Genomic DNA, 14,916 nt, shown 5'->3' on the forward strand with positions numbered 1-14,916 from the left:
CTCTCTTTCTTTAGACATACATATAACATACGCCACATAAACCCTAGATACATATATAGCTAGATTTATCATGAACTAACTTAATTAATGAAATATAGCCCATATATAAATAAAACTAAAGGTTTGCAAAAGGAAATAATAAAGTAGAGATCCAACGTAATTAACTAATTATTAACTTGCTTGATGTAGCATTAATTAATAATAATGGATCGGACCAAGACGCTTGATTCCCCAAAAAAGAAAAGGAAGAGAAATTGATAGTGAAACTAACACATACATAGTAGCATATCCTTCTTCAACCAGAAGCTAAGTTACACTTGTAGCAGATTTGAAAAAGATGAAAGGTTATTCTTCATTTTTTCATCAACCAACATTGACATCTGAAATTGATGAGAAAATAGTAAGGATCTTTTTTTTTTCTTTTTGGTGATGAATTTGAGAGGAGAAAAAGTTATGAGGGTAATGATAGCAGCGTTAGGGTTGTGGTGGGGGCAAAGAGAAGAGGATGATGATGATGAAGTGGGCACAATGATGGCGATAGAGAACATACATAAGCAGCAGCAGAGGCACATCATCATGATGGCGTTGAAAAAGAGGCTTTACATTACAATATACTTATGAGAGAAAGAAAGTGAGAGTGAGAGTGAGAGTGAGAGAGAGATTCAAAGGATTTTGTGCAAACCTATCATCTTTTTTTCTTTGTTTGTTTTCTCTCTCTTTTATGCTTTCTGACACGGTGGTGGTGGAGATGATGAGTGATGATCCATTTTGTGAAACCTAAGGTCTATCTAGTACACTCTAGGGTAATCACGGTACTACTAGTAGTAAATAATAAAGGCATGAATATTATATAAGTTTCTTTGGTTTCTAGTTTTTTTTCTGCCAACATGTTAAAGACTATATCAAAATTAACTAGGTAAAAAATAGTATTTTTATTTTTTTTAATATATATTTTGGAGAATAAGATTGATTTTAAAGGATCATATATTTTCAAAAATAAAATTATTATCTACACACTAAAAATCAACTATTAAATCATTTACTATATATATAAATACAAATAATATTTAACTTATTTTTAATGTATATTTTATATTTTAATATATAATTTATATAAATAGCTAAGTTTTTATATACACCTAACATAATTGTTTCAAAAATATTACATACTAGGTAAATCATTTTAATTTTTAACTTAAAAATTAAAATATTTCTAATGTTTTTTTATTGCTTAAAATTGTGTTTAACATTTTCAAATTAATTCCTAAATTTTTTATTTTGATTTTTATACAAGAATAAACCATCAATTCTGTACTCGAATTATCAAAGTGTTAACAAAAATGACCCGTATTTTTATTAATGAAAAATATTCTCAAAATATTTTAAAACACGACAAGATTACTCAACGTTAAATATATATATTCTTAAAAACATACTTTAGAAATTGAATTTTGATATAATTTTTTTGCAAGCATCATTAGAAAAATAAAAAAATTTTATCTTTAAAATTTAGTGATTTATTGCTAAATACATTTTTTTATTAATACCAAGAATACTTTAAAAAAATAAAAAAATTATAGAGATCAAATTTTTATCTAATTTTTTTGTATATATTTTTTAGTTATCTAAATATTCTTATAAAATTTTAAATCAAATATTTAAGCAATTTATCAAATAAAAAGATTATTTTCTATTTTTTTAAAAAATATTATTTTTTATTACTTTTATTATATTTTATAATATTTTAAACGTATTTCTATCATTATAAAAAATGATATTTATTTTGATCTCAAAAAATCGAGTACAATTTTAATAGTTTATCTCAAAAATGGCAGGTCAGTGACACGTGGCACGTCACGTGACAAGTCAGTAACATGTCACTTGACATATAAAAAAGTTTTCTATTAGTCAAAATAGTCCTTAAAAGTCTAGACGTAAGTCATTTTCACCCCTCAAATTTTAAAAATTAGTCAAACTAGTCCTTATATAATTTTTTTTATTTTTTCTTCATAAAATTATCTCTCTCCTTTAATTCTTTTCTATTCTAAAACCTTTTTTGTTACATTACTACATTTTGCTGAAATATGTATATACTCAAAATTGAAATGTATGTATTTATTAACCTAAACAAAGTTATATGCTCAAAATAAAAATTTATGTATGTTAGCCTAAACAAAGTTATACCACTAATTTTTTTCTACTACATCTTTTTTTTTTCATTACGGTATTACTTATATATAGGAGGTAATGGTAGTGATACTTAGAGTCAAAATTCAAGAAAATCCACAAATTTTGTTTCAATTCCAAACTTTACAAAATATTAAAAATTTGTTGGTTAATTATTATTATTATTATTATTATTATTATTATTATTATTATTATTATTATTATTATTATAAATGAATTACTTCTTAAGCGTAATACGTGCAAACATCATAATAAATTTTTGTGTGTTTCATATGTTTGAGATAGATTATATAATTTTTCTTTTAATTTCACAAATCAATGAGATAAAATAAAATAGGAAACATTATACCTATGCATAACACAGGCTACTCCGCACTAGTACATTATATAAATAGATATGCTTCGTATTAAAATAAAGTTCCTTTTGTTTTAAATGAAATATTGAAAAAATTATATTAGAATATTAAGATTCAAAAAGTGATTTCATAAACTAGTTTTTCAATTATTGAGTTTTATTATATAAATTAAATAATAATAAAAATTATAATTTTAAAAAAATTTAAAAGATTTAAAATTTAAAATAATTACTATATTATTTAGTAAAATTTAAAATATTAAATTTTTAAATATATAATCAATAATAATTTGATAAACTCATTTAAATAAAAAAATTCACATAAAAAATTACAATTTGAAAATGTAAAATTTTAAAATACAAATGACAAAATAACTTTATAAAAATTTAATTATTTTTATTATTTTATGTAAAAAAATTTTGTTTATTAAAGTTTAAAAAATAATATTAAAATTAGTAGCATAAAAAAATATTATAAATTTAATATTATAAAAAAATTATATAAAGATTAGTTTGACTAATTTTTAAAATTTGAAAGATGAAAATGACTTACGTCTGAATTATCAAGGACTATTTTGACTAATAGAAAACTTTTTTATATGTCAAGTGACACGTGGCACTGACCTGTCACGTGACGTGCCACGTATTACTGATCTGCCACGTGGCGTGTCACGTCATCATGCCACGTGGCACTTAACATGACACATCATTATCCGATTGACGGAATGACTAATTTGACTAACAGTTTATCTTTCAATGACTAATTTGATTAAAAAAAATCATTCGAAAACAAAAATAAAAATCGCGTAATCTTTTATGAATAAATTTAAACATTAACCCAATAATTTTTACTTCATCTTCTTTCATCCTTCCCTCTCCTTCTTTAATCTTAACCCAAACCACCGGACAACCCCACTATTGGCATCCTAATAATTCACCACCCTCTCATCTCTCACACTTTCTTATCCCTATCCTTTATTTATCACAGCCACCATTCTTCATCCGACAAAGCCCAACGAATTTGTCCCCAACTGCCACCCATCCACTGCACCACTACAACACCACCTCCCACTCAACTCCTTTCACCACCAACCTTATTTTCTTGTCTTCCTTTTCCCTCATTGTCACTACTACGGTACTACCTCTTGTTCTGTCTCATCCTTTTCTCTACCATCTCTAATATTGTTATCCAATTGATAAATTATAATTTTATAATTTATTTTATATTAAATTTGATAAATTTTATCAATTTTTTTACATATATTCATTAAAAAACATGATTTTATAAATTTTTCTTAAATTATATTTAAGAGTGCAAACATAATTTTTAGCTTCTTAATTTGCTAATTTTAATTCATTTTAATTCTATTTGATATCTTGATGTGTTTGATGAGGTGATTTCAGATTTACAAGACAAATATGAATTAAAGGAATGAAAAAAAAGCATGTAAAAGTGAAGAATTCATGAATAAATTGAGTTTGGAACATTTGACAACCATGCGTATACACAAGCTGTCATGCGTATGCACGGATGCAAGCATGTGACTTCATTTAATGCAACGCGTGGGTCGCGATTTCTGACATTCCAAAGTCAAATAGTCCATCTTATTTCTGAAGCTATTTCAAGCCAAATTCAAGAATGATAAAAGGGGAGAGCAATTAGGTTTAGTTTTAGTATCATATTTTAGGTTATATTTTAGAGAGATAAGCTCTCTCTTCTCTCTAGAATTAGGATAGAATTAGGTTAATTTTCTCTTAGATTTAGGTTTTGATATTGTTTTAATTTAGTTTTCTTTGCAATTTCTTGTTATTATTACTTCTTTGCTCTCTTAATTTTATATGTTATTTCTTTTATTTAGTCACTTTTATGTTCATGAATTATTGTTGGATTTGAATTTTCTTTGATGCAACTTTGATATTTTTATGTTATTGATGTTTATTTGAGTTACTATTATTGTTATCTTACATTTGGTAACTTTAGATTCTATTATTATTGCAATTTTATCATGCTATTCTTTTATGCCTTCCAAGTATTTGATAAAATGCTTGGTTGAACTTTAGAGTAGATTTTAGCACTCTTAGCTTTGGGGTTGAGTAATTGGAGACTCTTGAATTGTCAAAGTCTAATGTTGATTGATAAATGAAAGTTGTTTGTTGGCTTGAATTCCACTAAAACTAGTCATTCCCTAGAATTTGATTAAGACTTGTGGACTATAGCCAATTATCCTCACTTGACTTTTCTTCAATCTAGAGTTTAGCTAAGTGAGAGTAATAGACAATTACCATCACAATGGGTAATGATAATGAGGATGGGATTTCTAATTCTCACTCCTAACCAAAGCTTTCTATTTTGATTGATTGTCATTTTTCTTGTTTGATTTACTTTCTTGTCCATCATACCAAAATCTCAAAAGTATCTGATAACCAATAATATGTACATTTTTCTGCAATTCTTTGAGAAACGACGCGAGATTTAAATACTCTCGATTTTTTATTGGTTTACACTTGTGACAAACAAATTAAACTTTAATTGAGGGTTAATTGTTGGTTTAGATCTATATTTTGACGAGATTATTTTGTAAAAATTCTAAGCCGACGATTTTTCTCCGCCACCGATCACCTTTCTTCCTCTCTCCTTCTTTACCATCTTCTTCTTGATTTTGTTTTAAATATTGTAGATTTGAGTTGATGTGTTTTTTTTTTTTTTTTGGTTATATATGTTGGTGGTGATTTTGGACTCTGGATGGTGGTTTTGATAGGTGAAACTAATAATAAAATTTAGGAGAAAAGGATAATTTTAAATGAAAGATGATATTTAAAGCTAAGGTTTTAAAAACATTAGAAATAATTTTAAAAAATAAAAAAATTTAAAGATTGTTTTGATTTTTAGTTCAAATATTAGAAATTAAAATAATATTTTATCTTTAGATTGAGGTAATTGGTTGGTACATAATTATTGAAAATGCTAATTTTGAAAATCAACATTTTTTTATTTGATTGATCGATATATTTTCTATAATACTATGTTAATTTTCTCAAACGTATTCAGTAATTTTAGCGAAAAAAATCCTAAATAAAAAAATTAACATAAAAAAATTAACAATTCTAGTTCAACAGTTTATTAAAAATCAACATTTTAAATAAAAGAATAAACCCAAACTTAGTTGTAAGCATTTGTTCTTTTTCTTCTCATGAAAATCATTTGTCACACACGGTGCATGAGAAATAAAAAATGAGATGCTTGTTATATGGCCAAGCTTTAACACAAAATCCTACAATTGAAGCATAAACAAGTTTAACTATCACTATAAGATAGTACGGTAAATTGCGACAGCGCAAAATAAAAAATCGGCAGTTGAGTGGATCGCTCTGGTTATTGGCGTGGGGAGTTGATTTCGAGGCGGTTTTCAGTAATCGCTGGTATAACCGCCGCTGAATCAGTATTTTGCAGCATTGAATTTAGCAGCGATTCAAAAACGCGGCAGGATGCACGTGTTAGGATTTTACGTATGTTTACCGGCAGTTATAAACCGCCGCAATTTAGGGCCCTTTCTCAAATTTTGGATGATTTTTGGCAGTTTTAAAACTGCCGCAATATGCAAGTGTCAGGGTTTTCGACTCGTTTACCGGCAGGTTACAAATGCCGCAATTTAGGTATATTTTTTCTAATTTAGGACTGTTTTCCGCGGTTTAAAAGTCACCGCTAAATTCAATACAAAGTTAAAAAAATTGGATTTTCATTTAAAAATCGTAGATTTTTTAAAAATATTATAGATATATTTTTTAGCACTTTTTAGATTTTTTTAATATTTTAAATCTTAATATTTTCTGTCTATTGAATATAAACTTGTGGCAAAAAAAATTAACTGCGAAACAAAATAATATATTTATAAAAATATCGATAAAGTAAATCTCTTGCTAAAAAGTTGCATAGTCAAATTCAAAAAAATGTTTGCTTCAAACCAAAATTCCAATCCTAATATTCCAATTTTCACTCTATCCTTCCACAGAATTGATCTCCGCAGCGATGTCTAGAGGCAGTTCCTCACCCTGCCGTTGAAATAGATATCTCAGAGCACTCTCTATTGCCTGCCTCTTTTTCTTCTCTGTTGTTGTTTCATCCTCCATCGCATTCCTTTTCAATTTCTCGGCTTCCAACTCTGCCTATAGTTCAAGCAGCTTCCTTTGAGTCTCCTCTACTTGGACTCCGTTGCTCGGCGGATGCGAATTCGGACCGAAGAGTTGAATAAGAATTGGTCCAAAATCCACGCTACGTACTCTACCCGGTTTCTCTTTTTTGAAAGCTTGAGCAAGCGAATCATTTTGAGACAACACTCTAGAAGACTCATCATGTTGCTCAATCTCGTCAATCATTTCCTACAGACATAAATCAGCAAATAGAATTAATAATTGTTGATTGGTCTATCTCATGTCAAGAACATGCCAACACAGGATGATTAACTGCATGAATTTCAGCTCAGTAAAATAACATTCAAGCAATAAAACTCTATAAGTATATTATTAAGTCAACAACTTATATTCTCATACTAATAAAGGTACCTATTTCAAAAAATAAAAGGGTAAAACAAAATAAATTCAACAATTAACCTATCTGAGATCATAATTTTTATCTCTCAATACTATAATAAGTGTAACACCCTATTACCATAAACCTTACCTCTAGCTGTAAAGCAAAGGAGAATAACGCGTCACAACAATCCTAAAACTCAATACAATAGTATATAATCAAGAAATATTATAGTTTTAATATATATATATATATATATATATATATATATGTATATATATTATCAAGGCAAACTTTTTTACTTGGAGAAAAAGATAAAAAGAGAACAATTATAATAAGTGACTGCAAAACTGCATGTATATTTTCGAATAAAGTAGATTTATCTATCATCTATAAATTTAGAAATCTCTTTCTTCTTATGTGTGCTAAAATAATTTATTACTTTCAAGAAACATAAATCAGCAACCATATGAACAGACGAGCTAGAGCATACCAATACAATAATACACTTTCAACCTAAATTTATATTTGAAACTAATGGGATACAACACAGTATTTCAAAAAGTAGTACCTACACCAATTGCTCTTACTTTATCATTGATATAGGAGCCATTTTTTTTGTGCACTTTTGTCCATAACTCTACTCTATCGACTATCCTCCTTTGTTATTCTGACTATAACAACATAGTTTATGGTATTACCGTATTTCACACATTTAAGGAAAATGTAGATGTAGAGATAGTTCAAAGAGTGAATTCAAATGTAACTTACCTCTTCTTCCTCTTCTTTCCATAGCCCTGCCAAACTTTTCGAACCGCCAATGTGGGTATATTTTTGTTTCAATCAATTCATCGCATTTTCCTGCACTTTTTCTATTGGTCCATCAGAGATAAAAGACAATTAGAAACTGATTTAAAAAGACTCAATGCAAGATAAATAGAATTTTTTTTGTTACAAATGAGATACTACATTCTTAGGTTTACTGCGATATCCAAGGAACCATCTCCAATGCTCTCTATCAATTACTGGTGGGCGGTTCTCAATATTTTGTTCAGCCATTAATGTTGAGTCATAATAAGCATCATACAACCTCAGTGTTGTATCCTTCCAGGACTTCCCCATACTTTTCAAAATATTTTTTTTGATAGTTCCTTCACTATCCTCGTCAAAGTAAAAAATTTGCTGCAAAGATAAATTCAATTCGTTAATAATTCTCAAACGAAACAGATTTAATTCAACAACGCTATAAAATTTTACCTTTACACATTTATTATAAACCTTGTCTTTAGTGGTAATCTTGTGCCAACTTTTCTCACAGATAGAAAATTTTTCATAGTCAACTCCTACCAGACCAAGAATGCCACTCAACAGTCCAGCTTTGTCTCCAATTGGTTGTAGTTTGCTGTTGAACTTGAGTATGATCCTTCTACCATTAGGCCGTTCCATAGCTTCCCTTACACTTAATTTTGCCTGCTTGATTATGCCATCGCCCATCGGAATCTATAAAGAATAAAATAATCTTGTATATGCATCCGTTGTGGACAACATGCAAGAAATTTAGTATATAACATAGAGTCTTAATCATGTTGAACAAGAAATTTCAATGTATATGTTACCAATATCTTAACATTTCAAAATTTTGTAGTCTTACGTCCTTTGCGACTTTGAGCTCCAGAAATAACAAAGAGGTCGTCAACGTGTTGATCAAGAGAACCTACCTCTTTTGTATTAGTGTCCAAGTTTTTGTGGCCTACCTCCAAGTTCTGGGTACTATTTGTGCTCGTCTGTGGATCAGGCTTTGGTTTACTGCAGGGTGGACAGAACGGGCATGAAGTTGTGAGAACACCATCACCACTGACCCGAAAAATTTGAAAGTCATTGTGGTGGGAAGACAAAGCTGCAGGCGCTCCCATTTGAGGTTGCTAATACGCTGGTCCTAAATTTGATTTTTTTTTTTTTGTGTAAAGACCTTTTCTAACCATCTTAAATTCCTGATACCAACATGTAAACAAAAAAACATCACATTCTCTCTAACAATGTAGGTAAGTTATTTTTATACAAATTAACCAAAAACATACAATTATACAATGTAACAAGTTAACTAGAATAATACATAGAAATAGTTAGAAACAATTACTTTTTATTAGAACGTAAAGGTAACTTTGATTTGAACTAAGAAGATCGTCTAAAAATAGAGAATCTAGAGGTCAAATAAAGAACTTTCGGATCACATTTCACACATATAAATATTATACATAATTTACATACCACACAACATGAAAGTAAAGATAGAAGTAACAGAGTGTATACAATACGATTATACAAATTATATAATATAGTAAACAATGCATCATAGGGACGAATGTTTATCGGAAAAGAAAAGACGGACCAGCAGTAGCTCCAAACCGACAACAACGATGACAGATCCGGATTTTATGAGATCAGAGATGGTGAGGTGACAAGCAGCTCCTAAAGGACCGAGATGGTGACGCAAGGAAATGGCCCTTCGACGGCGAGAGCTACGAGAGATCAGACCTTCCTCAAGTAAGGGATTCAACGGTTGGAAGGCTATGGGAGTCACAACTGGGAGCTAGGATCAATGGGAGTTGGAGTGTACCACGTGGGAGAAAGGGGATTTAGGCGCCGCTTATATGTTTTCACTTTTCAAAATAGCAATGTGTTAGTGTTTATCATTGGTGTTAGTGTTTTAATAATAATAATAATAATAATAATAATAATAATAATAATGGCATCAGAATAATAATGGACACCGGCACAGGGCATCAATAATCAGTATGGGTTAGTAATAATATATATGCTAATAATAAGATAATAATAATAAGAATTTGAAGTATAAAAATATGACAAAAAATATGACAAGAGCTAAGATTATAAATAAATATTTTATTTTGACAAAAATAATTGTGATATCTTTGTTATTAAAATTATGATAAGGGATATTTTGTGTGGTAGAATTTTTACATTAAAATGATGTACATCTTTTTTTAAAAGATTTTTTTATTAAAAAAATGTTTTGCACATAGTAAATACACAGAAAAATGTTTTTATCTTATTGTATTAAAATATAATTGACATTTAAAAAAATATTTTTACATAAGATATCTAAATATAAAATTATTATGATTTTTTGAAAAATTTTTTAAAAAAAGATAATTAAAAAAAATACATTTTTAATAGCTCACCGTACCCAATCAAGCCTCAATAATAATAGGATAATAATCATAGAAATAAGTAAATTTTGAGAAGCAAACTGTTTAAATAAGTAAATCACCACACTAATAAAAAGTACAATATTGTAAATAATAATAGACACCTAAAATTAGATTAGCATAATAATAAAGATAGTAATAATAATAGCAATGATAACACAGAGAACAAGAATCCAATTCACTTAATGTGCTAATTAGAAATATATTACTCAGCAGTTTGCGATAATGTTCAACATGTCCTGTAATATGTAAAATAGTAAATTAAGGGCCTTCAATATGGCATAATACCCTAATAACAAATTGAACAGTTATAAAGTCATGACAAATTCAACAAACAAGTCTAACTATTCTATACAGCCCGAAACAAATTTTGTTAACTAAAGTATTGCACTATTCTCAAGATTTTAAGTAGCATTTTGCCTACATAGTTAAATACCACGCATTCTTCTTTTTATGAGACATTCCATTATAAGAAAATTCATTCTCTTTTGATATTTTATTAAGATTATATGACAGCATGAAAGCATTTTGTCCAGCAGAATCAGTCTGATTAGAACTATGGGAGGAGACAATAATATCTTTTTTCTGGAACCACCTCTTTTGATTCTTCATATGTCTTTTGAATTTTTTTTTTTAGATAACCCTGAGAGTGACATCATAACCAAACAAACCCAATATATAAAGAGTCACCAAAAAAAAATCCAATATATGAAGAATTAGTGTGTGAACATAATCTTATTACATTAACATCATAGAAGTCGTGTCTTTCTTACGTTCCCATAGTCGCTCAAGGACATGTTCTATGAGTTTAAATTCCTACGCAATATTCAGTTTAATAATGCAATATTCAGTTTAATAACAAGAGAGTTTTCATAGCGTGTGTGCAATATATACAAAATTAATATGCTATCGTCACATGTATGAAATTCTTCAACTTCAATAACTGAAACACTTACAATTACAACAACATAACCAGTCTACCTAATTCTTTATGTTAAAGTTGTCAAATAGTTGAAACTAGACACCGGATGCACACATATATCATAGAAAGGGAAGAAAAAAAATTAAGTTTCTAACTAAAAACCCTATTCCCAAAAGGAAACATACTTTGTAAATGTAGATTAGGAATTAACTCAATCAAATTCCAGAAAATTAGTAACCTGATTTTCTGTTAAATGTAGTCAAAACTTCTTTTACCCACAAAAGTTAGAGTTGTAGATTAGGGAATCCATATCGGCTTATGAAAAGAGCTACATATAAGTCGGATTAATTAAGATGTAGCAAGAAATATAATATAGAATATTGATAGATGACTGAATCCCTATATGACTTGAGTTACAACAATTTTTTTTTTATTTAAAAAATTTTGAAGTTTTATTCACATTTCGTCATGCTTCACAAAAAAATATGACAAATTTTGCCATATTGAAACTTCTAAATATGGAAATGAGGAATGTGGAAACCATTCAACAAATTTCAGGTTTTAAAATCTATTTTGAAATCAGATATCAGTTATATAACTTATATCTCACCACAACTTTGAGATCAAAACAAAATAAATAGCAGTTTCAAGTGATAATAGGCGGCACAAACCACTATACATATAAAATAAGGCATATAGATAACAAGGGATCTAAGTTAAACAGAACAAGAAATTAAACAAAAATATACATGCCTCTCAATTCATCGCAGTAAAAATTAAGGCCAAGGTAGTAAACTCTTTTAGTAGGATAAGTTCAATCAGATAAAAATAAAATAAAATAATAAAAAAATAATCTAATCAAAATCGATAATTCACCCATAAAATACAGAAAACAAGGTTCAACGACAAAAGAGTTTCTCAATATAATCACATGTTATTTACAAAAGATCAGCCACACAAATATTTTCAGATACAGTCTTATCTCAAGTAGACTATTTAATCGAGAATAAATACAACAAGTATAGTCATAGACAATGCGTAACAATAGTTTTAGAACAAAATGGTCTCATTAAAATTATATGACATACACATCAGAACCTTTTATATCTTTATTAGGTAATTATTAGGCAAATACCACATCCTAACATGTCTATTTTTCCTCAAATTGTCTTCCATATATTTTTCATAACTTTATAACTCTATAAATTAGCTTCATATATATTGAGACCAGAACACAATACATAGGTAAATTAAAGTTGCACTAATTAAGCTAATTGAATAAAAAAAATTCAATAAATGTCTTCCCATGCATTCAGGAATCCAACACCAAAACTGTTCCATCCGCTAATGTATTGGAAGAAAAAAAGGATTTCTGAGTGTTTAAATTGGTCCAAAGAGTCTTTAAATTTTTTGCTAGCTTTATGGCTATTGTCATAGGTAGTCATATCTTTGGAGACTTCTCAAAATCTTCTGAGTGTTTTTGAAGCTATTGTAAGATTTCTTAGTTGACATCATCTCACTAATGCTTTCTCCTTTCATTTTTTTAAGTCTTCATATCTATCTACCAATATGTTGATCTTCATTTCTTTGACTTCTTTATCCCCTTCATGAAGCATCTTTAATCAAGTTTAATAAAAGCCCAGATCATAATATATTTTGCTTTAGAATTCAGCTAAACTTTTTTTTATGATTGTCAGTCCATCTGTCTTTAGAAATAACACTCTTCGATTCTTTCATTCTTTCATTTTATTGAGACGTATCGAGACAAGAGAATTCAGACAAAGTATCTGTTTAATAAGAAAAGTTAGAAGCTTAGAGCTAGAGTAATCCATAGCATTATCACACTGAGAAACTTTAATGACTTCAAAAAAATTGTATTTTAATCACAGTAGCAAAATGAGAATAATCATCAATAAACACTACAAATAGTGAGCTCCTATCCATAGAAGCTGTGAAAGCAGAATGCTAAACATTAGAGTGTATAAGATCAAAAGAAGAATTAACAAAAAATGAACTATTATTGAAAGATAAAGCCAGTTGTTTGTAGTTTGACAAAAAATACAATTATTTTAAAGAACTATTAGCAGAACAATGATGCCACAAGTAAAGTGTAGAAAGAAAAGAAACAACATAATAATTAGAGGTAGAAGAAAAATGAAGATTTTGGAGCTCAAATTGTCTTCTGACTTTACATCTAGTCCCAATGATATGTCCCATCTGCGAGTCATACACACGATAACTAAAAGCAGAGATAAGATTAAAATTTAATTTGGGAATGAAATAAGTATCCGAAAAGGTGAGTGCATACCATAAAATGTATCCTTATGTTTCACATGCATAAGGGACCACCAACAATGTAAACAGAAAGGACTATGGTATTGGTAGACAAGAATAAAAAAATATGATGCAAAAGAGACATGTGATTAAAGTAACCAAAATCAAATATCATTTAAAGTTATCTGATGGGGTGGACAGAGTTGTAGAAGCATTATCAAAAAAGGAGAGAAATTGCTTAAAGAAGGACTCAATGTCAATTGGAGAGACAAGAGATAGACTATCAGAAGTAGAGGAGTCATTGGCAGCAATGATAGTTATAGGCTCAAGCCTGAGGGACTTAGAATGAGAATGATATTTGTTCCAATTAGTAATCAAGAATCATGAGAGCTTGCAATAGTAATAGAATAGGTTGAAATAGTTGGAAGCAATGTGACCTTTTTGCTTGCAAGTATAACAAATTTTTCCTTTTTCCGATAACCACAAAAATAGTCTCAAACTTAGATTTAGTCAACCCCAACCGTATTTCTTTAGACACAAGACAAAGAAGAGTATTTACAAGACTTGGCAAGGGACTGATGGAGTAAAGAAGTTCGAACTGGCTCATAATCATCAGAGTGAATACCCCATCCGGCCCCTGACAATTATCTCAAAAGGACAACAAGGCCCCTAAGAAAAAAAAAACACTCAATCCGGCCCCTGATAATTTTTTTTGGGACTGATTAGCTCCTGTGCTAAAAAAAATAACATTGATTTTTTTTTGGCACAGAGGCCTCGTTGTCCTTTCGAGGTAATTGTCAGGGGCCGGGTTGAGTTTTTTTTTTTTTTTTGTCAAGGGCCGGGTTGGGGTTTTTTTTTTTGTCAGGGACCTCGTTGTCTTTCGAGGTAATTGTCAGGGGCTGATTTGGGTTTTTCTCTAATCATTAGTAAGTACCATGAGAAACTGAATATGATGTGCACGATTGCGATAATCCTCTTATGTCTTGGCGTTAGTCGCATTGTTAAGAATAGATGCGCAAGATATCAATTGATCCCAAATAATTTTCCTCTAGCAAAAAAGTCATGTAGTGATGGAGTTCCTTTAGTAGTTGGTACATATGTGAGAGGTTAGAAATAGTGTAACTTTTTGGCAACATACTTCTTTAGGAATTTCAAAACGCACAAACTGGGGGTGGATGTGAGGAGTAAAGTATTATGAAACCAGATGATAATTTTGTGATTTTTACTATTCCATTCCTTTAATTTCTCAACAAAATCTTTGTCAACATCTTCCTTAGATTTGGAAGAATCCTATTTGAAATAATTTTATATAGATTAGATTTGGAAGAATCCTATTTGAAATAATTTTATATATCTATAATTATACTCTTATTACATCTAATATTATCTAATTATTACAATCATAATTAATAAATATAAA

General features: G+C 29.0%; 1 protein-coding gene across 1 annotated transcript; it reads right to left on the minus strand.

Moving 5' to 3' along the window:
* Positions 1-6,538: 6,538 nt before the first annotated feature.
* LOC130981395 (uncharacterized) lies at positions 6,539-9,666 on the minus strand. Its single transcript, XM_057904996.1, has 6 exons — positions 9,460-9,666; positions 8,825-9,061; positions 8,328-8,570; positions 8,040-8,252; positions 6,821-6,919; positions 6,539-6,706 (listed from the first exon to the last, which is right to left on the minus strand). The coding sequence occupies exons 2-6, from the start codon at positions 8,981-8,983 to the stop codon at positions 6,539-6,541; spliced, it is 882 nt and encodes a 293-aa protein (XP_057760979.1). The 5' UTR covers positions 8,984-9,061; positions 9,460-9,666.
* Positions 9,667-14,916: the final 5,250 nt, after the last annotated feature.

The sequence above is a fragment of the Arachis stenosperma genome, chromosome 5 (assembly GCF_014773155.1).
Source record: "Arachis stenosperma cultivar V10309 chromosome 5, arast.V10309.gnm1.PFL2, whole genome shotgun sequence".
Classification (NCBI taxonomy): Eukaryota; Viridiplantae; Streptophyta; class Magnoliopsida; order Fabales; family Fabaceae; genus Arachis; species Arachis stenosperma.